At 50.5% G+C, this 23,338-nt stretch overlaps 1 protein-coding gene across 3 annotated transcripts in view; it reads left to right on the forward strand.

Moving 5' to 3' along the window:
- TTLL9 (tubulin tyrosine ligase like 9) overlaps positions 1-23,338 on the forward strand; it is a 48,144-nt gene that overhangs the window by 9,856 nt on the left and 14,950 nt on the right. The window contains exons 3-9 of one of the 3 annotated variants that reach the window (XM_084776033.1): positions 5,712-5,804; positions 10,689-10,800; positions 11,599-11,784; positions 20,250-20,318; positions 20,683-20,757; positions 21,581-21,671; positions 23,208-23,248. In XM_084776033.1, coding sequence (XP_084632159.1) covers positions 5,712-5,804; positions 10,689-10,800; positions 11,599-11,784; positions 20,250-20,318; positions 20,683-20,757; positions 21,581-21,671; positions 23,208-23,248 — 667 coding nt within the window. Of the gene's footprint in view, positions 1-5,711; positions 5,805-10,688; positions 10,801-11,537; positions 11,785-20,249; positions 20,319-20,682; positions 20,758-21,580; positions 21,672-23,207; positions 23,249-23,338 lie in introns of those variants that run through there. The other 2 variants (XM_084776031.1, XM_084776032.1) reach the window with 2 other exon arrangements.

A 23,338-nucleotide genomic window follows, 5' to 3' on the forward strand; every position in this document is an offset into this window, starting at 1 on the left:
GTGACCCCACCTCTCCCCATGTACTATCTCACCAAATCCTGACCACCACCCTTCAGGTAGATCCTGCTACTGTGTCCACTGTGCAGATGGAGACACTGGACAGTCAGAGAAGCCAAGGGTCTTGCTGGGAGTCCTGCATCTGTAAGGCATGGCTAGTTGGACCTTGCAGGGCACACTGGACCCCCCCACCTCTGGCACTCAGCATTCTTAAGAGCCTGGACTCAGAACTCAGCACCTACTAGTTTGCCCTAAGCACAACCCACCTGCACCAAACAGAAGAGCAATGATCTTTAGTGGAGATTTTCCGGGGGTGGAGGGGTTTGCACTGTACACACTGTAGCCAGTGTTTTCTATCTTTACTCTTTACTGAGGCTCCTCTGGCTGGGCCCGCAGTGAGCAGGTGTGGTGACTTCAGGTGCTTCTTTCAGGGCGGTTCCAGCCACACTTTCTCTGTATGGCTGCTTCTATCACCACTGTCAAGTCTCCAGCTCTTACAGGCAGAGCTCCTTAACCCTGTCCCAGCTCTTGACCCTGAGCTTGCGTATCTACTCTAACAAAACCAGAGGCACTGCAGTGAATAGGATGGGTCCAGCTACTTGTGTCAGGGTATCTGCAAATTAGAAAGGTGTTTGGCTACAGGTAACAAACACACCGCCAACCAGCAGGTTGCATTTCTTTTCCTCGAGGACAAAACGGCCAGAGTGCTGCTGCAGAGGTTCCTTGAGTTTTGATTTGTAGCACCAGCCTTCCGATCCCAGTGGAGACCCCGAAAGTGAGGCATGGTGGCTCACACTTGTTACCTCAGGCCTACTGAGGCCGAGGCAGGAAGACTCAGAGTTAACGTCAGCTTGAGCTAGGAAAAGAAAAACGTGAGTGGTGGGGTGCAGGGCATATCCCTCACCCTCTTTGTAAAATTCAAGTGAACAAACATTTCCCAGAAACTTAGCCCTCCGTGTGTGTGTGTGTGTGTGTGTGTGTGTGTGTGTGTGTGTGTAAGATTTTATTATTTACTTTATGTATGAGTGTTCTGTCTGCGTGTACACCTGCATGGCAGAAGAAGGCATTAGATTCCACTGCAGATGGTTGTGAGCCACCATGTGGTTTCTGGGAATCGAACTGAGGACCTTTTGAGGAGCAGACAGTGCACTTACCCACGGAGCCATCTCTCCAGCCCACCTTCCTGTGTTTTTATCTTATCAATCATAACTACAGTACAAGGCCACCCCTTAGAGCTCAGGAGCTAGGGATGTAAGTTGCTTATGGGTATCATTTTCCCTCTGCATCCTGCTTTTGTCATGTAAAAGTGCATTTTCAAAAAAAGAAATAATAGAAACAGAAAAATTGTATTTTTAGTATTGATTAGTGGGGCTCTGAACATACGGTAGGTACTTCCAGGCTGCCTGAGGATGTCCCAGGCTGTCCCATAGCAAGAACCCAGACACATGGCTTCTCTGGTTCCCTGTAAAAGCCTTGGCTGTGGCCCTCAGAATCAAAAAGCCAAGATAATGACCCAGAGCAAGATATTTGGAAGGTGGTTTCAGGAAGCAGCAGGAAGTGGGGAGGACCACAGCCAACTAAGGGGAGGAATCCGGTGTGGCTGAGGCCAGTGGGTTCCATCCGCCTGGAGAACATAGACCCGAGGCAGAGCTGGAGAGACAGCCTCCAAGTCCCCCGCCTCCCCACCAACCCCAGCTGTGTGCTGGTGGGGGAGGGACAGCCTCCAAGTCTCCCCCCCCCCAGCACCCTCCCCTCCGTGTGCTGGTGGGGGAGGAGGGCGGACTCCTCCCTGCTTCAGATCTGCTCTGAGCCAGAGGTTCAGGTGCTGAGGCAGAAGGCCCTCTGATTGGCTTGTGCAGAGTGAGAATGTTCCAGGGATATGGGTGTGCTGCCACAGTGCTGTTTCCACAGCAAATGTCAGCCGTCAGTCCCTGCCAGAGGTGCCTGAGCATGTTTCTGAGAACACACCGAGGTACACGCTTGGCCAAAGCACTGAGTTTGGGGCATTTGTAGGTTCAGTTTTACTAGAACTGATCTGTGGAGCCTCTCCAGAGGCCTCTGCCGGCCCAGTGGCTGCTTCCTCCCAGTGTTTAGGGGATTGCCAGTTTTCTGTATACAACATATAGCTGGTGGTTTCTTTGTTGTTGTTGTTGTTGGTTGGTTGGTTGGTTGGTTTTTTGAGACAGGGTTTCTCTGTGTAGCCCTAGCTATCCTGGAACTCACTCTGTAGACCAGGCTGGCCTAGAACTGATAACAGAAGTCTGCCAACCTCTGCCTCTGGAGTGCTAGGATTAAAGGCTTGCAACTCTGCCGCTACCACCACCCAGCTTGCTGGTGGTTTGAATAGGCCCAATCGCTGCCCGTTTACCCTCACATTGTAAGGAGGCCCCAGACCTTAGTAAGTAAGCCCTTAGTCCTTAGCACAACTGACTCTATGATGGAAGTGCCATCCAGGCTGCAAAACTCGGTGTGTAGACAGCACAATCTGGCAAAAAAAAAAAAAAAAAAAAAAAAAAGAAAGAAAGAAAGAAAGAAAGAAAAAAGACAAAACTTAATCCACAAGGTCCATAGTTCTGGGAAAGTCTCTAAGTGTGCTGACTTTGTCAGTTTCTGTAGTTTTGCGTCAGGCTTTGTTTGCTAACTGAAGTATGTCAACCCAGAACATGATTTTTGTGCTTAAAAGATCATCCTGAGAGGCTGGGCGTGGCACCTTTAATCCCAGCACTCAGGGAGGCAGAGGCAGGGGGATTACTGTGAGTTGGAGGCCGGCCTGGTCTACAAAGCGAGTCCAGGACAGCCAAGGCTACACAGAGAAACCCTGTATGGGGGTAGAAAGGCTCAGCGCTGCTCTGGGATCCTAGTAAAGACTTTATGTTGGCTTAAGCACACATCCAGGCAGTCTTCTCTGGTGACTGCTCCACACCACCACCATCACCACAGGTAATTATCACCCCTCCTGCCTTCGAGTGATCACTTGCTATTTTCTGCTTTAACATTTTCCCCGTCTGATGGATTTTGAAGCTGTCTCTCTTGTTTGGGACTAGGTACTCCTTTGTAAGGCTCTGCTTGGTCTCCGTTAATTTCCAGCTAAACCTTCTTACTCTATTTTTAAAAAGTTACTTAGAACGTTGGTTCTCAAGGCCAACTTCACCTACTGAAACCCTATTCAAGAAAAATGTTTTGTTTTGTTTTGAGATAAGGTTTCCCATGGCTATCCCAGAACTCACTATGTAGACCAGGCTGGCCTCAAACTCATAGAGATCTCTCTACCTCTGCCTCCTGAGTGTTGGAATCAAAAGCATGTACCAGCATGCATGTCTAAAATTTTTTAAAAATTCAGTCTGTTGTTGTGCTGAAGGATTAGAAGAAAATCTATCTCAGAAAGATATGAAGCTGGAAACAGGACTATGGTGTCCCCTGAAAGAGAGCTGGGACCTCCAGGAAGACTCCTGTGACCTGTGACACCAGGGGATCAAATATGCATCTGTTATAGTCTATCTGTCCATCTGTCCCTCCCCCACTCCCTGCAAACTGAAAGTCTAATCCTCAAAGTCTAGTGTCGATGATACATTTTGTTGTTTAGAGGCTGAGGAGCTGAAATGATTTTTCCGCTTTAATTGATATGACCATGTGATTTTCCTTCTTGGGTCTGTTACTATGATAAATTACATCAATTAGATTTCCAGCACTGAGCCAGCTTTACCTGCTGGAAAGACGCCACTTGGTTATGAGGTATAATTAAAAAAAAATTTTTTTTGTATTGTTGAGTTTCCCTTGCTGGTGTATATTTTTGAACATGTGTGTGCTCACCTGTAAATGTGGTGATAGAGATAACGCCCGGGGTCTCCCACATGCTAAGCAAGGGTTCTGCCATTAGCCACACCCTGTAGCTTTGTTTTTATGTTAACCGTTCAGTGTCTAATGTCACTTTCAGGTTACTCTAGCGTCACAGATGCCTCTGGAAGCTCTCTCTCCCCGCCCGCCCCACTTCCTTTTTCTGGAAAAGAGTGGGTGGAACTGAGCCAGCTTCTTTATACATCTTGGGAGAATTAATTCTCCAGTGGTATCCTGTGGGGCCAGGTACATCTTTTGGGGGTGTTTTTCACATAATGGCCTCAGTTTCTCTAGGAATACAGTTACTCAAATGTGTGTCACATGAGGAGGGCTGCGCTAGTCTGGGCTTTTCAAGAACTGTCATCTCAGCTGTCAAGCTCGGGTGTGGGGAGGTGCTAGTGTGCTCCTACTGTGGTCTCCGTGTCCGCTGGGTCTGTGGTAGCACCCCACTTCATCCCACCTGTGGGTAATAACGTCTTCTCTTTGTTAGTCTGGCTGGTTGATTTGTCAACTTTATTGGTCTTTCAAGAGCTTTCGTTTTATTGATTCAGTCCGTTGTTTTCAGTGGAATTGATTGGTAATGCCTGCATTTGGGGCTGTCCAGGCTCCCGGGGCCCTGGCCTCTTCTCTGCACCATCCAATGACAGAGCAATGTTGGCGTACACTGCTGCACCCTCACAAGAAGTGACAGCTCCCCACTTAACAAGAGTTCACTCGAGGTTTTACTAGTCTATTCTGCTGTGGAAGGTTGCATTATTTAGGGCTTCCGCAGACTGGAGAGAACAGGCTGCATTTAAAGGCTGTTTAGGGTCCATACTGACTAACATTTCTGGATGCCCACTGGCTGGGCGTTTTCTTTCCACATCTGGGACATAGAGAGGCAGAGAGAAAGCTGGGAAAGTCACCATCACCATTGCTTTGTTCCAAGATCCCTCACTAGCCTCCTTGTACCATTCAGTCTTCTGACACGTGTTTTATACATAATCTTTGGGATTTTAGTTGCCCCTAGGAGGACTAGGGGAGAATATATCTGCTCCATCTCCCCAGATGATTGCCAGGGAAGGGCATCTGCAAACACTTACCGTGTGATACAAGAATTAGTCACAGCTCACGTGAGGCAGCCGGACCTCGCCTAGAACATAGCAGGGACTGAGGAAATGTTTGCTTTTTGTTTTGTCATCTTATTTATTATTTATTTGATACGGCCTTGCGAAGCCTAGGCTGGCCTCAAACTATGTAGCCAAAGACGACCTTCAACTGATCCTCCTGCCTCCACCTCCCGAGTACTAGGACCACAGGTGAGAACCGCCACGCCTGGCTTATTATTTTTATTATTTACTTTATGTGCAGGGGTGTTCTGTCTACATGCATGTCTGTGCGCCTGGTGTCCACGGAGGCCAGAAGGCGGCACTGGGATCCCCTGGAGCAGGAATTACAGATGGTTATAAGCTGCCGTGTGGGTGCTGAGAGTCAAACCCGAGTCCTCTGAAAGTGCAACAACCTGTGCTCTTCACTACTGTGCCATTTTCCCAGCCACCGTTGTTGTTGTTGTTTTGAGACAAAGTCTGACTTTGTGGTCTAGGCTGAAATCCAGGCTGCCTTGAACTCATGGCGTTCCTCCTGCCTCAGCCTTCTGCATTACAGGCATGCGCTCTATGCTTAGTTTGCCATTTTATCAGTAGCTCAAAGAAGCTAAGAGTCTCAGTCTGGCTATTCTAAGTGTTGGCAGGCGATGGCACTGAGCTCTGAGAAGCAGCACTCCTGACTGTGGCACTAGCAGGTGGAGCCTGGCTTTTCTTCTTCCCTTTTGTCCCAATCCTCAGGGACATCCTAAGAAAGCCGTTGGTCCCGAGCATATTTTTTTCTGTCGTGTCTTGCAGAGAACAGAGAACGTTAATCCGGTTCAAGACCACACCCATGAACACGCTCATGGACGTTCTGCGCCGCAGGCCCGGTTGGGTAGAAGTGAAAGAGTAAGATACCCCTCTCCTCCCTCTGCTCAGCTCTCTTCCCTTTGTCTCCCAGGCCCTGGTCTCCTTTTGTTTTTTCTCTCAGCTACTGGGACCTTCCCTAAATCAGATGTGAGCTTTTGTTGTTGCTGCTGTTTTTGGTTTTTTGTTTTGTTTTGTTTTTGCACCACATTGTGTTGCATGCATGGCTGACATCATCGCCATTGCATTTATGCCCTGCACACATCTAGTATGATATGATACTTTCCCAGGTGCTAGCCACTTGCTTGAGACTCTATGGCATGTGTGATGGGCATTATCAACTATCAAGTTGACAGGACGTAGGATCATCTATATTATAGATTCTATAGGGACAAGCTACTGTGTGTGTTTGTGAAGAGTTTGTAGATTTGTCAAGGGGGAAAGGTCCCTCATAACAGTAGGCAGCAGCATCCCATGGGTGGGGGTGGGGGTGGCTGGGTGTGGGTGGGGGAGGGGGTCCCGGGATGGATTTTAAGAGGAGGAAGACAGTTGGGGGCCAGCATTCATCTCTTCCTGCTTCCTGGCTGTGGAGGCAGTTGCCCGGCTGCCCGTGCTCCTGCCGCTCTGATGGGCTGTATCCCCTCCAACTGTCAGTCAAACACATCCCTCCTTCCTTCCTTAAGCTGCTTCTTGTCCAGTGTTTTTCGTGCAGCGATGGGGGAAAGTAGCACAGCATGCAAGTGTCCTGTAGGATTCCAGTCAGTTCTGGGTGATTTCTGTCCACTCGTCCCATTGCTCTCAGCGGAAACAAGGAATGTGATCGCACAGCCCCGCTGGCTTGAGCTTTCCAGGGACCAGCGCGACCAGCTCTTCCCCTGCCACCTACAGCAGGCCTGCAATTCTTTTGTGCTAGGGCCTGGGGACAGTGACAGAGACAACACTAAACACATGGCCTGAGGCAGTAGGTGCAGTTACTGAGGGCTGTGGCTTGGGTGTGTGTCACAGAAACCCATGAGGAGTTTTGACAGGTGAAAGTCTCTGGATCTGAAAGTTCTGAGATGACAGAGCCCCCCACCCCCACCCCATTCCGCCATCTTCATCCATCTCTCCATCCCGCTCTCCCATGAGTTAAGGTGGAACTTCAGGGTTGCCTTCAAATAGCGGTGGCAGATTGAGGCAAAATAAGCGACCTTGCCCCTCACAGTGGCCTCAGCAGAACTTAGCCATGTGCCACATCCCACTGCAAGGAAGCCACATGGCCTCAGGTACGTCAGAGAATTCCAGCTGGACATGGTGGCGCATCCCTTTAGTCACAGCACTTGGGGGTCAGAGGCACTCAAATCTCCGTGAGTTCAAGGCCAGCCTGGTCTCATAGCAACAGTGAAGAGTTACAGGGTGAGACCCTGAGAAGAGCATGGATTTGAAGGATAGGGGACCAGTATCCAACCACGCCAAGACACCCAGCAAGCAGTTCATTGCATCCTGGTCACCCTGCAGCACTTAACACAAGCCATCTCTTAGCCACACCATGAGTCTTCTACCACAAACCGTCTGGGCAAGTGCTACTATGATTTCACCAACGGGAAACTAGGACAGTAATGACATTGCCACCTGGAAAGCACACTGCAGGGAAAGCCATGGGGCAGCGTGTGTGCCTGGCGCCCTAACGCTGCCTGTCTGCAGAATCACAGTTCCCACCCAGGCCTAGCAGCCTTTGCATGAGCAGGGGAGGGAATGAGCCAGTGCTCTGCCCCGGGCTTCAGTCCAGCAGGAGGACGGACTGGGACTAAGTCAGCCCATTGGAAATGGTTGCCTGGCCACGGCAAGCTGCATCCAGGTGATCCTCGCATTCAGTGTTGATGAAGCTGAGGGCGGTCGCTCTAGGAGCCAGACAGACGTCAGGACACTTTAAGCGTGACAGAGTGGAAGGGGGAAGGATCCCTGGCCTTGGTTAGCCCTTTAACGTCTTCCTCCATAAGTAAAGAATGGCCACACTTAATGGCGTGAAGATGGCACGCACACGAGGGAACTTGAGTCACAGGAAGCACTGCAGTCCACGATGCTCTCCAAGCCTTAGCTTGCTCTTCATCTCCGCCTCCTCCAGAGCTCCCCTTCACACCCTCGAACACGCCCTTTCCAATCCCAGGGCCCTGTTCTGCTACAGTGCTCCCCCGCTGCCCTCGGCCTGGCCACCCTCTTCACACTCCAGATCTCAGCTGAAGGGTCACTTTCAAAGGGTCCCTCAGCTCCCAACCTCATGACTCTTCACTCCGAAGCACAGTTCACAGTTCCTCACTGCGCAGTGATTTCTATCTTGCTTGTTGTCAGTCTAGCTTACAGGAGTGATGGCAACATCTGCCCAGGTGTTTTGTCATTGTCACTACCCCCAAACTGCCTCTCTCCGGCACCCCTGGAGACAGCCTCCGCACACAGGTGAACAAATGAACAGTGCGTCATACACTCATTCAGTCAGCGCACAGGCCCCTGAGGGATGCTGGGAGCAATGAAGATGGACCACTCTCCCATTCGTATCCCCACTGCTATCTTCTGGTGAGAACAGGCTCAGGAGACAATTCTAGAACAATTGACCTTCCCAGAGCCCAGGGCAGCCATGGCAGTAACAGCCACACTGAAAGGTCTCAGGCCACCTTTTGCTATCCCCTCCTTTCTCTCTCTCTTTTTTTCTGATAAGTGAAATTACTTTTCACTTATCAGAAGATAAACCCATACACACACACACACACACACACACACACACACACACACACACACAATTCCAGCTGGGCTCTGTGGGTTCAAGGCCAGCCTGGTCTACAGAGTGAGACCTTGTCACAAAACAACAAAAACCAATCTCATGTCTTTTTTTTTTTTCCTCATAGCCCAAGCTGTTCTCAGCCTCACTATGTAGACAAGGATGATCTCATACCACTAATCCTCCTGCCTCCACGTTCTGAGTACTGGGGCTCCTGGCTGGCATCACCATGCCTAGTTCAAATCCCTGTCTTTCATGCTCATAATATTGTGTAATCCTCACTGTCTCACTCCAGAACCTTCTCCTCTTCCCTCACAGAAGGCCCCATCCTCCAGCAGTCCCTCCTCCCACTTCCCTTTCTGTCCAGCCCCTCGACTTTAGTTTGTTCTATTCAACCTCATAGAAATGGAGCTGGACAATGGGTCTTTTGTCTCTTTCCACTTTGCCCCGTTCCTTTCCGCCCTCCCTCCCTCCCTCCTTCCCTCCCTCCCTCCCTCCCTCCTTTCTCCCTGAGCCAGGCTCTTGCTAATAGCTGTGTAAGTCTGTTGTGACACCTTAGCCTGGTATTCACTATGTAGCCCAGGCTAGCCTCAGACTTGTAGGCAGTCCTCCCGAATGCTAGGATTTATGGGTGTGAGCTGCCTTGCCCAGTGTCTGGTCTTTTACTTGTTTCAAAGGTGCAGCCACATTGAGCACGTATTCATTTGTATAAGTACCTTGTCCTCCCATCCCCAGTGCTGGAGGTGGAACGCAGCACTGCAGCGCCTCAGCATTCTAGGCAACACATCACCCAAAAAAATTTAAAAAGTCTTTTGATGCTTGGTGGAAACTCGGGGCCCACTTGCTCAGAGACATGCCCTCACAATGTCCCCTGCAAGGGATGGACAAATTCCTCCCACCTGACTCCGCAGCCCTGAAGGCCAAACTCCCATGCATGGTTAGCGTCCAGGAGGCATGCCATGCAGCAGCTGGGAGGAAATGAGAAGCAATCCACATCTTAGTTGCTGGAAACTTCTACCACCCACTGAAACTTGCTGCTTTTGTTCCCCCTTGCTCTATAGAATTCTCAGCTTAGCCACCTGGACATGGAGCCAGCAGCTCCTGCACGCAGGTCAGGATCTGCAGTAGCCACAGGGCTGTGGCTGTGATGTTGGGACATCTGCCGGGAAGCATCCATGCCAATGTCACCAGTTAGGTGTGGCCATTTTTGCTCACGCATTTGTGCCATCTGCCCAAGAAGGTTCTCATGGTTTCTCCCTGTCCTTGTAGCCTATGGCTGCTGGGGTAAAAGAGACAGTTGGGAAATGCTGCAGACGATGGCGTTCTTCCTGACCTGGTCAGAGTCACCAAAGTTAATTCACCTTCAGATCCCTCAAGGGGTTTTTTAAAGCTCAATATTTTCCCCTCCCCCCCCAATAAAAAGAAAAAAAAAAAGGAAAGAAAGAAAGAAGAGCAGGGGTGGAGGATATTTAGTCTGTTTTCCATTGTTTTGGCAAATTATCTTCTAAGATAATCAATTTTAAAACAGGAAAGGAAGCCAGGTATTGGCACAGTGGAGATGGAGACAAGCGGGGCTCTGTAAGTTCAAGGCCAGCCAGGGCTACATAGTGGGACCCTGGTTTTGTTGTTGTTGTTTGTTTGTTTTTTGTTGTTGTCATCATTTGTTTGTTTGTTTGTTAAGGTAAACAAGTGGCTTATCCAGTTCCGGAGGTCTCAGCCCATCACCACTTGGCCCTTTCCTCTTAAGCCTATAGTAAGGCTGAACACCATGATGGGACCTCAGGGTAGCCAGGAAGTAAAACCAGAACCCAGAAGCCGGGAGGAGGAGCTAGGGGCCTGCCCAATATCCTCTTCAAGAGCATGCCCCTCAGTAAACTAACGTCCTTTGGGGCCCCATCTTTAAAGGCTCCACCATCTCCCAGTATTGCCACAGGCTGGTGATCAAGCTGTCAACACACCGATCCAAATTAAAGTAGCAGGGCAGGGGCAGGGAGGGCAGATCCATTGCTCTACCTCCCTGTAACGCAGGCTGCGTTAGTGGGGAGCACCCTGCACCTTAGGGCACAGTTGGGACTGGAGCAGTGTGGCCAGTCTGCTCAGGGTGGCCTCATCTGTCCCTCAGGGAAGCCAGCCACTGTGTGTCCTCAGGCTCCATCCTTGTCTCTCTCACCCAGTGAAGGCGAGTGGGATTTCTACTGGTGTGACCTCAGCTGGCTGCGGGAGAACTTTGACCACACCTACATGGGTGAGCACGTGAGGATCAGCCACTTCCGGAACAACTACGAGGTGAGCTCCATCCCCAAGACCCACATAGTAGGAGAGACTGACACCCAGAAGTTGCCCAATGACCTTTGATACTATTGGGCTCTATCGGTTAAACAATCGCAAAGCTCATCAGCAAGTGGGTACTGCAGTCTCTAAGGGAGTCTGGGAGCTTGTCTAGGGTTCAGGTATCCCCATCTTGGTAATTCTCCCTACTCTTCCATTGGTCTTTTGTTTGTTTTTGAGACAGGGTCTCTCAGTGTAGCCCTGGCTGTCCTGGAATTCAATATGTAGACCACACTGGCCTCGAACTCACAGAGATCCACCTGCCTCTGGGATTAAAGGTGTGAGCCACTATGCTCAGGCCTTCTACTGATCTTAAGATGTCCACGTGTCCCTTCTGTTGTGAGGATTGGGTTGTTGTTTATGTCCACAAGTACTGAAATGGTTGTAATAGGACCTCCGCCCTTGATGCGTCACTAGGGAAGCCACCATTAACAGGACCCTGCTTTGGTGCCTGGGCACAGAAATAATTGTTGATTGACTAGGGTCAGAGTGGGCCCCCAACACTCTTTTCCCTCTGTGGTGTAAGGGAGTAAAACTTGTAGGAAGTGACCTAATTTGGGGGAAATGGAATCATACTACTCCTCAGAAAGGATAAAAACTCAGAAGCAGGTGGGGACATTATGTCCCCTTTCTCTTTGTTTTGGCCTCTTCCCCCTATAAATAAATGTAATGAAGTTTTGTTTTTTTCTAAAAAGAGGTGGGCAAGGCAGGCAGGGTGCAGGAGAGTCACTGTCTGCCCTGCTCCCTGCGGCCCAGCTGACCAGGAAAAACTACATGGTAAAGAACCTGAAGCGGTTCCGGAAACAGCTGGAGCGGGAGTCGGGGAAGGTGGAGGCAGCCAAGTGTGACTTCTTCCCCAAAACCTTTGAGATGCCCTGCGAGTACCACCTGTTCGTGGAGGAGTTCCGCAAGAACCCCGGAATCACCTGGATCATGAAGCCTGTGAGTAAATGCCTCCGCAGGGAGAGTCGGGGTTCCTGTGAGTGCCTCCGCTGCGAGGGTCGGGGTTCCTGTGACTGCCTCCGCTGCGAGAGTCGGGGTTCCTGTGACTGCCTCCGCTGCGAGGGTCGGGGTTCCAGTCAGGGTTGCCGTCTGAGGGTCCCAAGAAGGCCCAGCATCGAAACTGAAGCCTCGTGTCCCTTTGAGGCGTTATGAAAAAAGAAGCGATTCTGTGTTAGAACTATGTCATACATGTCCTACTAGAGCTCCCAGGTGGGGGGAGCCTGGTGTGGGCCACGGCCTCCACACTCACACTGGACGCCCGGGGAGCCCTGTACCTGCTGCACCTGCAGAGTTCCAAGCTGCACTGGGTTTGGGAGCCACTGTTTTCGAATCTTTTATCTTTAGAGAAGTGTTTTAGATTTTTAAAAACTTTGTGTGTGTGCATGTTTTGCCTGCATGTGTGTCTGTGCACCACTTGTGTGCCTGGCCCACAGAGGCCGGAAGAAGGCGTTGGGTCCTCTGGGGACTGGAGTTAGAGGCAGTTGTGAGCTGCCTTCAGGTGCTGAGAGTTGAACCTGGGTTCTCTGGAAGAGAAGCTCTTAAGTGTTGAGCCATCTCTGCAGCCCCTGCCTTCCAGTTTTGCCACTCAGCGTCACCAAGGCCCAGCAGCAAGAGCAAGGGTTTCCCCACATGAATTAGACCAAACTGCTCAGGCCCACCCCAGTCTGCCCAGGGACTCTGGGAAAGGCAGGTGCACACTCAGGTTTGCTTGTTTTGTTTTGTTTTTTTTGAGACAGTCTCCCTATGTAGTCCTGTCTAGTAGCTCTAGATATAGCTGCCTTGGAACACACACTCTGTAGACCAGGCTGGCCTCAAACTTACAGCCATTCGTGTGCTTCTGCCTCCCGAGTGCTAGGATTAAAGGTGGGCGGCATTACACTCAGCCACACAGGTCTGTGAAACTGACCAGAGCTTCCTGGGGCAGGGCGAAGGGGAGGTGTTTCCTGGACTCTTGGAAGTGATCAGAGGACGGGTCTACTGCTGAGCACCTAACTCCAAGCCTCTCCCCTAACCCGTGGGCTTTGTATCGAACACGTGCAACTTCAGGCACAGACCTGTCCCTGCTCACAGATGAACAGGGTGGCCCGGGGCCCTTAGCCAGAGTCACACACCTCACAGGTGGCAGATACAGAATTAGAATTCAGGCACTTAAGAGGCTCGGGCAGGAGGAGTAGTACAGGCTTAAGGCTAGCCTACGCTACACAGTGAGTTCCGTTGTACAGTTCTCTCTATAGTGAGACCCTATCTCAGAAAAGAAAAAGAAAACAAAAGCCTCAGGCCCAGCTGAGCAGAAGAAGCACCCGTTTTCATTCCCCGGACAGCATGTCTCAGCTGTGGGACACACGCACACGCACACGCACACGCACACACACAGCACTACCCACAGAGCTAAGGTTCCGCTTCTTAATCACAACCGTCATGGCACTGCTGCTAACAAAAGCCGTGGGCTGGGAAAGGAAGCGACTTAATATGCAGTTGCTGGTTCCCAATTAGCAGAAAGTACAGCTGGGGTGCAGCTGGGCGATGCCTGTAGCTCTCTGCTCGTCCTCTCCACCCTGTCACCACCAGCTCGCCTTACCAGCCTGTTCAGACTCTGGGAAAGAACCAGGAGCCTGGGGGCCGCCTTCCTTGGGTGGCATTGTGGACTATTGTGTTCTTCTGTACTGCCTTGCTCAAGCCCACCCCACTCCTGGCCCCTGTGCTACATAAGTGGCTACATCTTCATCAGGCAATCCCAAGCCTCGTTCTTCGGTTCCCTGAGGAAGGCTGTGTCAGGCCACTCTACCCTCACCCTCTTCCTAGGCATCCTCTTAGGCACAGAAAGTATAAGGGGACTTTGGTGGTGCCCCACCCCCACCCTGGTGCCACTCTGTAGACTCTTGGTGTCCTAGGACCATCCATCTCTCAGCTTTACACTCTTAGGGATAGGAAGAATAGGCCTTTACGGCTAGAGAGATGTCTCAGCGGTTAAGAACACTAGCTGCTCTTCCAGAGGTCCTGAGTTCAATTCCCAGGAACCACATGGTGGCTCACAGGCATCTGTAGTAGAATCTGAATTCCTCTTCAGGGGTGCATGAAAAACAGAGCACTCATATACATTTTTAAAAAAGAAGGAGAAGAAGAAAGAAGAAAGAAGAAAGAAGAAGAAGAAGAAGAAGAAGAAGAAGAAGAAGAAGAAGAAGCCGCCTTTGGCCACTAGGCACAGTGGTCCAGTGGTTTGTCATCCCATCATTTAGGAGGCAGAGGAGGGAGGATCAGGAATTCAGAGTCATCCTTGACTACAGAGTGAGGGTTTGAGTTTTATCCTTAGCAACCATGTAAAAACCAGATGTGGTGGCCTGTGCTAACATCACTGAGGATCCTTGGGGTTTACTGGCTGAGGCACTGAGCCCCAGGTCCCAATGAAAGCTACTGTCTCCTGCCAGAGCCTTTAATTCCAGCACTTGAGAGGCAGAGGCAGGTGGATTGCTGTGTCTTTGAAGCCAGCCTGGTCTGAAGAGTTGTAGGCCAGCCAGGGCTACACAGAGAGATCCTATCTCAAAATGAATAAATAAGGCGAACAGTTTCTGAGGAATGACATCTGAGGTTGTCTTCTGGCGCGTGCACACACTTGCACATGTGCAAACACACACACATGCACACACACATGCACATAACAGGTACATGAACCACACACCTGTGTGTACCCCAACACAAGTAAATATGCAAACATGTGCACATAGCAGGTACATGAACCACACACCTGTGTGTGCCCCAACACATGTAAATGTGCACAAACACATAAAAATGAAAGAAAAAAAATCAAGTAAACAAATAAATAGGCCTTCAGGTTTGGCCACAGAAAGTCCAGTCTAAAAGCTGAGGACATAGTTTAGTGTTAAAGCATTTGCCTAGCCTACTGAGGCCCCAGGTTTACCCCTCAGCCCTGCAAAAAACTAAAGCCAAACCTACCAGAATTTAAGTCCAGTCTAGTGTAAAAGAAATCACACACATGTAGTGAGAATTTTGGAATTTTGGTTTCTTTAAAAACAGGCTAGGCATAGTGGTACACACCTTTAATCCCAGCACTTGGGAGGCAGAGGCAGGCAGATCGCTGTGAGTTCGAGGCCAGCCTGGTCTACAAAGCGAGTCCAGGATAGCCAAGGCTACACAGAGAAACCCTATCTCGAACAAACAAACAAACAAACAAACAAACAAAGAAACAAAAAACCCCACAAAAATATAATGTGTTTTCATTTTAAGCCCACGCGTGGGGATACAGGGCTGTTGTCACAGCTACCCACGTTTAGCCTCCTGCTCTAGAAGAAGTGTGGTTTTGGCAGCTGCAGATAATCTCTGTGGTTGTGTGACATCTGGAATTCTGGAAACTTTTCAGAGGGTACATGAGTGTGAGGGCCTCCAGAGTTGGGGTCGGTGGTTGTTTAGGGAGGTTGGCTGTGGTTTGCTAGTAGCTGTGTTAAAGAAAAAGAAACAAAAGGAAAGAAATTTTAGATTTAGGGATTTCCCTAATTCCTCTCTCCCCTCTCTCCTGTTTCTCTCCTATCTAGTGTTAGGAGCCTAAACCAGGGGGATAAAGGGTGGGATAAAGGAACCCACAAGGCAGCAAACACACCCACCCAGCCTTTCTCCCACCTGCCCTTCCCCCCCAGCTCCCCTGCCAGTGTCCCTCGGGGTGCAAGGCATCAGGTGTGTGGGGCAGGACTGTGCCTTTCCACCCACCTGTGTGTCCATGAAGCTGCTCTCGGTTGTAATATCTTGTATAAAGCTTAGCTGCTCCCCACTTGAGGACATTTTTGCCACTCTGCTGTATGTGAGTGGTGGTGCTGAGGCTGCACTGAATACCTCCCCCCCCCCCAGAGCTGGCCTGTGTGGCCAGCACAGAGCAGAAAGCCATCTCCCAGGGGCTTGAGCAAGCTCCTGAACATGTGGGGACACGTACCGGCCAACTGAGTCACAGAATAGTGCTTTACTGAAAGACGCTGTTTTGAGACATGATTGACATATGAAATCTGAAAGATGTCATGAAGCCAGAGAGAAGCATGTACCTATGACAGGCCGTGGCTCTCAGCTAGGGGTGCTAGCACTCAGGAGGCAGAGGCGGGAGGATTGTTGCATGGTGGAGGCCAGCCTGGTCTATCAGAGAATTCCAGACTAGCCAAGGCTACATCTCAAGACTGTCTCACAAAGCTTAAACAAAACAAAATAAAAAATAAGGGTTTTCAAAGCATAAAGAACATTTAATTGCCGGGCAGTGGTGGTGCACACCTTTAATCCCAGCACTCTGGAGGTAGAGACAGGCGAAGCTCTGTGAGTTCGAGGCCAGCCTGGTCTATAGAGCATGTTCTAGGACAGCCAGGGTTACACAGAGAAACCCTGTCTTGGAAAATCAAAACCAAACCAAAACCATTTAATTACAAACGAAAACAGCTATGTTGAAAAACAGTTATTAAAACCATGTTAGTCTGGGGCCCTCCAGGAAACAGATGTCAAGAAATTTGCCAGAGTTGTGTCTGTTGAGGAAAATCAACAGGGCCAAGCAGGTGGAGCAGAAAGAGAGAGAAGAGGGAGAAAGGGAGGGAGAGAAGGGGGAGGGGAGGGAAGGAGAGAAGGGGGGAAGGGGGAAAGTGCGAGGGAAGAAGTTCCTGCTGTAGAATGTGCAGCTGGCCCAGGGCCCAGAGTGGCTGGAGGTGGGCGAGCAGAGGAGCTGTTGCACCCAGCGGGTTACTCTCCTGCGGGGGGGGGGGGGGGCACCCTCTGTGGTGCTCTCTGTGGTGCACCTCACATATCATTAAGCGCCCCCTCTCCTCCTCATTACATATTAAAGGACCTAACAGCAGGTTCCATCCCTGTAGTAATTTGAGAGTCATAAGACACACAACACAAATACTCTTTTGACATCTATGCAACAATTGTCACATAATATAAAGAGACTGTGATTTCTTCTGATGATATGCCACAGGCGTGACTGATAGTTCCCCAAATGGATTGCCAGCACGCATCATAGAAGGAAATGCAACAGTCTGCTTAGATATTAATGACACTAAATAAGAAAAAGTGTCTTCCCCTTGAAGTCCCTAAACCCTGGGTGACTTTCTTTAGTAAGAAGAGTCAAGGCAAGGGCAGTTTCCTGGGTGGCTCAACAGTACCATTAATTCCCACCCAGCAGGCAGGCTGCTCCTCCCAGCACAACATGGCTGCTGCAGCTCTAACGCGTCACCTCATCATGCCTCCACCTGCCACCAGATAAAGGAATGCCTTGTCCTTGTGTCACTCTTGAAGAAGACACAGACTTTTTCCCAGAAGTCCCCGCAGCAGACTCCCTGGCATCCTAAAGGCCAATGCCTGAGCCAATCACATAGCACCAGCAATGAGCCACTGTGAGGACTCAGACCTCGGTCAAGGGCAGTCTGCACTGTCTGCTGGGTGGGATGAAGTGGAAGAGGCTTTGAGGGAGAGCACCCACTACCCACAATGCAACACAAATGGCGCCAACGAATGTTACATCATGAATGCAGTCTCTTAGGGGCAGGGCAGGGCTGTAAGGGAATAAGGCCTGAGAGTGGCCAAACTGGTATAAAATCAATGTTATAAGGGCTGGTGATGTGGCTCTGTGGGTAGGGCACTTGCCTAGCATGCACAAGAGTACATGGGTTCAAACCCAGTACCAGACTCCACCTCAAGCTGGCAGCAGAATTTAGCAGTGGCGTCCATGCGGTTCTGGTTTTGCAGCTGTGAAAAGTACAAGAGTGAGAGAGAGTCATGGAAGCTTCATCGAGGTTCCAGAAAGTCATGTAGACCAGTCAGTATGTGGCAGGGTAGGGTTATCTGCAAAAGGCCTCAGGCAAAGCTGTGAAGAAGAAGCCCACATTGTAATGGTGACCCCAGTGCACTGGAGATGCCACGGCCATAGCATGTCTGCCAGTGAGAGCCGTAAGCATGAAGTGGAACTGATCCAAGAGAAAGACTGAAGATGGCAGAGCTGGAGAGGCGGGGCTGCCCGCGGCTGGTGGAGCCCAGGTGATTCTGTCGTGAGCCCCAGATGCCGCCCTGGAGTGGTAGGGTTGGAATCTCCCCTGCTGCATTTCAGTCTGGCTTTGGACTTGCTTTACCCTGTTCCTCCCTTTTGAAATATTTTTTCTGTGTCATTGGGTGTTAGAAGTGTGTTGTGTTTTTATTTTACAGGGGTTCATAGTAGATTGAATTGCGTCTCAGAAGAGAGATTATACTTAGGATTCTTTTTGTTATTTGTTTTCTTAGACAGGGTCTCACTGTGTAAGCCAGGCTGGACTTAAGCTCACAGAGATCTTCCTGCCTCTGCTTCCTGAATGCTGGGATTAAAGGTTCGTGCCACTGTGAGTGGCTCTAAACTTAGGATGTTTTGTTGTCTTGTTTTTTTTTGTTTTTTTGTTTTTTTAAACAGGGAGGGTCTCTATGTAACTGTGGCTGTACTGGAATTTGCTGTGTATATTAATCTGGCCTTGAACTCATGGAGATCTGCCTGCCTCTGCTTCCTGTGGGCTGGAGTTTAAAAAATGTGAGCCACCATGTCTGGATTGGATCTAGGACTTTTGAACAGCATTGCACTTGTTAAGAGAGTAGGGGTGGGGGCTTTTGAGGTCAGAATGAGTGCGTCTCACACTGGGAAGACCACAACCCAAGAGGCCCGGGAGAGAATGCTATGGCTTAAATTGATGTGTTTGTGTGTCAGGTTGGCAAAGCTTCGACATGCTGTGATAGCACATTGTTAGTTTGATTGGATTTATAAACACCTACAAAACGAATGAGGTACATCCTTAGGGGTATCTCTGAGAGGGTTCCCAGAGAGGCTTAATTTAATAGAGAAGACCCACTGTGGATGTACATGCAGCACCCCACAGGCTGGTCCTGAACTTCAGCTGGGCTGGTGAACCCCCTGGGTGAGTGCCAAAGAAAAGATGCCTCGTGGGGCCCTGCCCAGGACCTCAGAGAACTAACGGGCTGAGCTGGCACAGGAAGCCAGAGTTGGTCTCAGATAGCAGATCCTCGCTCTTCATGGTTCTGCTGGGAAAGTCAGATTTCTAAGTGACAGATACAGCGTAATCCCTGGGGATGGCCTATAGCTCAGCCATAGAGTGCTTGCTTAGCAAAAGTAAGATCCTGGGTTTGATCATCAGATACACACACACAGATGGACAGACACACACACACACCATGCACACTTGCACACGTGCCAACATACCTTTTAATGATGGCTTAACAAAATTCTCTGCAGTAGCAATAGGCTGTGGGTAGGAGAGGGCAGTGAGCATGCAGACAGTGTTCCTATGCAAATCCAGGCAGGTGAGCATCCCAGAAGGCCAGATGTCTGTAGGTGTGCTTGTTTAGCTATTTTATTTGTGTTCTTATATCTACCACCCTTACAACCTTTATTCCACCCTAATCCCTTCCAACACCCCAACACTAGGTAGGAGAGAGAAAGGAGGTTAGAGGAAAAAGGGGGTGTAGACCTCTTTAGACTACACCCTGCTGATTAAGGGCACTGGGGGCAAGTCCATTCTTCATCAATTGGTTATCTTCAACTTCTTTTTTTGTTGTTTTTGGTTTTTGTTTTTTGAGACAGGGTTTCTCTTTGTGGCCTTGACTAACCTGGATTCACTTTGTAGACCAGGCTGGCCTCAAACTCACAGTGATCCACCAGCCTCTGCCTCCCAAGTGCTGGGATTAACTTACTGTCTTTTTGTTCATGACCACTTGACAAACTGTAACAACAGGAACCAGGAGCAGCAGCCTCACGGGGCCCTCTTGGGGCTCTCCAATTTATACCCTCCCGAAATTTCCCAGAATTAAACTATCTTCATGTGGCAAGAATCTCACCCCTCCCAGAGCATGAGACACATTATATAGCTAGCTGCTGTGGAAAATCTGGAGCAGCCCCATATACCATACCTAGAATTAAAACAAAAACATATTCACATAATGTAACTGGGTTTTAAAAGAAACCAAAATTCTCGCTACAGATCGCAAAGATTCCCGCAGCCCCCTTGGCCCTGGGAGACCATGAATTACCCAAGGCAGGGTGCAGTAAAGGCAGTCTGAATCCAATATTAGTGAAGCAAAACCTAATTAGGAAGGCAAATTGATTTCCAAAAAAAGCATTGGATGGGGGTGTTGCAGGGCTGGCCGAGATGGTGTTTTAATTGTCTGTCCTTTTACATTATTCATGTAAATGTATGTCTTTGTAGCAAAGCCCAGCTCACTCTCCTCCTCCAGCCCCATGGCGATTGAATGGGCATTCCTCTGGGCAGAGGCCTTAGATGCACATGGTGAGATGGACACAGAGATGAGCTGAGGAAGGCCCTGGGGATGAAGGCCAGGGAGGAACCCTGAGCGGACTCTGCCTTTCTCCACCCCCACCCCCCTGCCAGGTTGCTCGATCTCAGGGGAAGGGCATCTTTCTCTTCCGGAGACTGAAAGACGTCATGGACTGGAGAAAGGTGAGCCTGCCTCCGTTCTCCTCCTCCCAAGACCCACCCTCTAGGAGGAGGCCACGCCTTTCTTCCCCCAGAAAGCACAGGGTTCCTGGCAAAACTTCCCACAAGAGCCTCAGCTCTGGGTTCAAATTCCTGACCTCGCCCCGCCCTTCTTAGGGTCTGCTGAGGATCCAGTGGGCTGATGAGCAGGGCCCCTGTTAGCAGCTGTGGTCTTAGGAATATGACCAGGGCCTTTCTGAACCATGGTGGTGACAGTGGTGCTGTGGGAGGGGAGCAGGAGGACTCAACTCCTAGACTCAAAAAGCAAGTGCTTAATGGATGCTTTTCCCCTCCCGCACAATCCCAATGAATCTTGTGCACCTGTCAGGGCAGTGCTGGGAAGAAACTCATCACTATGGAGGCGCTACCTGCTCATGCTAATGTGAACTCATCAGGCAGCCATGTGAGCAGAAGTGAGGAAGAGGGCCCCAGGAAGGAGAGGCCTGGCCACCCATGTGGTACCTCAGCTGGGCAGGAGGAGGTTCTGCCCTGACAGCCAGAGGCTCCCAGTCCAAGCACTTACTACTGGGTGGCTTGTGAGTCCAGAGAGTTTGTGACTTTGGGGTTTGGTCTTGGCTCTTCATGAAGTCACTGATATGGGGTCAAGGGGGCGACAGGGATGGCTGGGCCTGCGGTGAGAAAGGGGCAGCCCTGTTCTGACGTCCTCTGGGCAGCCTTGCGCTGGAACTTGTACAACCATGGCATGGGTGATTTCTCTTCCCAGGCTAAGCGCTGGACTCCCAAAGAGGGTTGGTCCTTGCCCCTCCCCCTCCTCCCTCATCTCATCCTGTAATGGTGACAGAACCCAGAGTCGTGCACATGTTAAGCGTGCTAGGCATGATTATACTGGTGGACTCCAGGAAGCAGATCCTTTTGTTGCTGGCTTATTTCATGCAGCCGCTGGCTTCAGGATTTGTTGATGTCACAACATGTAGTTTCAGTTGCTTTTCATCAATATGACCACGTGTGGCCAGTGGCTCCCTTCTGGGGGCAGCACAGGCCAAACTATATATGGCACCACACCCCTGTTGGACCTCTGGCCAGCTGTGTGACTTCAGACAAGTCATCCCAGCTCTCTGGACTTCAGGCGTGCATCTGTAAAATGGGGATTGCATTGGTTCTTACCGGAGAGGATCCAACCAGATACCCAGGGATAGTGCCTGACGTGGCACCCAGGACACGGGGCACTCTCGGTGTGTGTTACTGATCAGTATTGCCACAACCAGGACACAAGAAGTTCTGAGGACCAGAAAGATGAGATGCCGGTGGAGAACTATGTGGCTCAGCGTTACGTGGAAAATCCCTACTTAATAGGAGGTGAGATGGCTGTGTTTGTCCCCTGCCCTCTGAGCACTCACTCAACATGTCAGACAGTGAAGAACCTGGCCTGTCATCAGGCCTGAAAGGGGCCACAGGCAGAAACCTGTCCTGAACTCTCCTAACTGTGGCTTGTGCAATTCCCCCAGCCTAGCATGCTCTTCCCACTCCCACTGGGGTCAGGGAAATTCTCCATGGAAAGCCAGTTCATTCATTCATGCTTTCATCCAATGAAAGAAACATTGACAAAAGAGCCTCATTGCTGCCACTGTCCTGGGCTCTACCCTACGAGCTTGGCCTCCAAATGAGCAGGCAGCAGGCAACAAGCTATCCAGGGAGTCTCAATGCAGCCAGGCTAATTCCACTTGTCTGCCCTCAACCCCCTTGTCCTCTAGCTGTGATCTTTAGGGGGCACAGCCCCTGGGCCTCTTCTCTTTTTCCCTCCTCCAGGGACTCCAGCTCTCTGTCCCCAGCCAAAGCCTTGCCCTTGGACCCCAAATCTCTTGGGATATTCCCAGCAACTCTATACCAATGTGCCTCAGACTCAAAACCGTTCCCCAGCCTTGCTCATCTCCAGCTTCTCCACCTGAGCCACGGCTGCTCCTCCCCCAGGTTGCCAAGCCAGAGTCTGAGAAGTATCGGATGTCTCTGATCCTTCCCTGACACTGTTTTCTGAGGTCTTTGTTTCATTTGTGTTTATTATTTTAATTATGTGTAGGTGCTTGTGGCTGTGGGTGGGTATGGGCAGGTATGGGCAGGTATGGGCAGGTATGGGCAGGTATGGGCAGGTATGGGCAGGTATGGGCAGGTATGGGCAGGCACCTGCAGGGGCAGCAGGCACCTGCTCTCTTGGAGCTTCGGTTAAAGGAGGTGTGAGCCACCTGATGTGTGTGCTGCCAACCAAACTCAGGTCCTATGGGAGAGCAGTGCACACTCCTAACCACTGAGCCATCCATCTCTCCAGGCCCCCTCCTACTGATCTTCACCAAACTCCCCACAGTTCTAAAGCAGCGTGGCTGGCCACCGCTCTTTTCTCTGACCCAGTCCTAGCTGCTGTTGCCTCCTTCCTGGATGGCTGCCCTGGCTTCGCTGGTGCTCTGCTGCCTTGGTCCCTTAGACTGCACACCAATACAGTCGCCAGGAGCACCGACTCCTACCAGTGGCTTCTTATGGTTTATAAACAAAGACTGCTGGGAGACTTGTCCCTGTCTTCTGCACATGGCCTGGCCCCTGCCACCTGCCTCACTTTCCTTTCTTTCCCCTGCCCTGGGCCCAGAGTCTTTGTGCACCCAGCCAGAAGGCCTTACTCAGCCTGGGCCGGACATACACTTGTCTGTGTGTCTGTCAGTCAGTCAGTCTGCAGCTCTTTTAGGGCCTTCCTCAGCCACTAAGTCTCCAACTTTGCCCCAATCCTGCCCCACCCAGTCTCCTCCTGTGCCCTGTATAGCTTTGCTTGGAGCCTCAAATAGGCAGATGTCTGTCTGCCAGTCCATCTCTGAATCAGTATCTGTCACACAAAGCACTTCTTTCCCACAGGCCGAAAGTTTGACCTGCGCGTCTACGTGCTGGTGATGTCGGTGAGTGGCTCAGGCTGGGCCTCCTGTGAGCCCGGGGGCATGGAGGGGTGTCCCCAGAGTTACATCCTAGCTGCCCGTGCTAGAGCTGCT

Source organism: Acomys minous, assembly GCF_964271855.1.
Source record: "Acomys minous genome assembly, chromosome: 3".
Lineage (NCBI taxonomy): Eukaryota > Metazoa > Chordata > Mammalia > Rodentia > Muridae > Acomys > Acomys minous.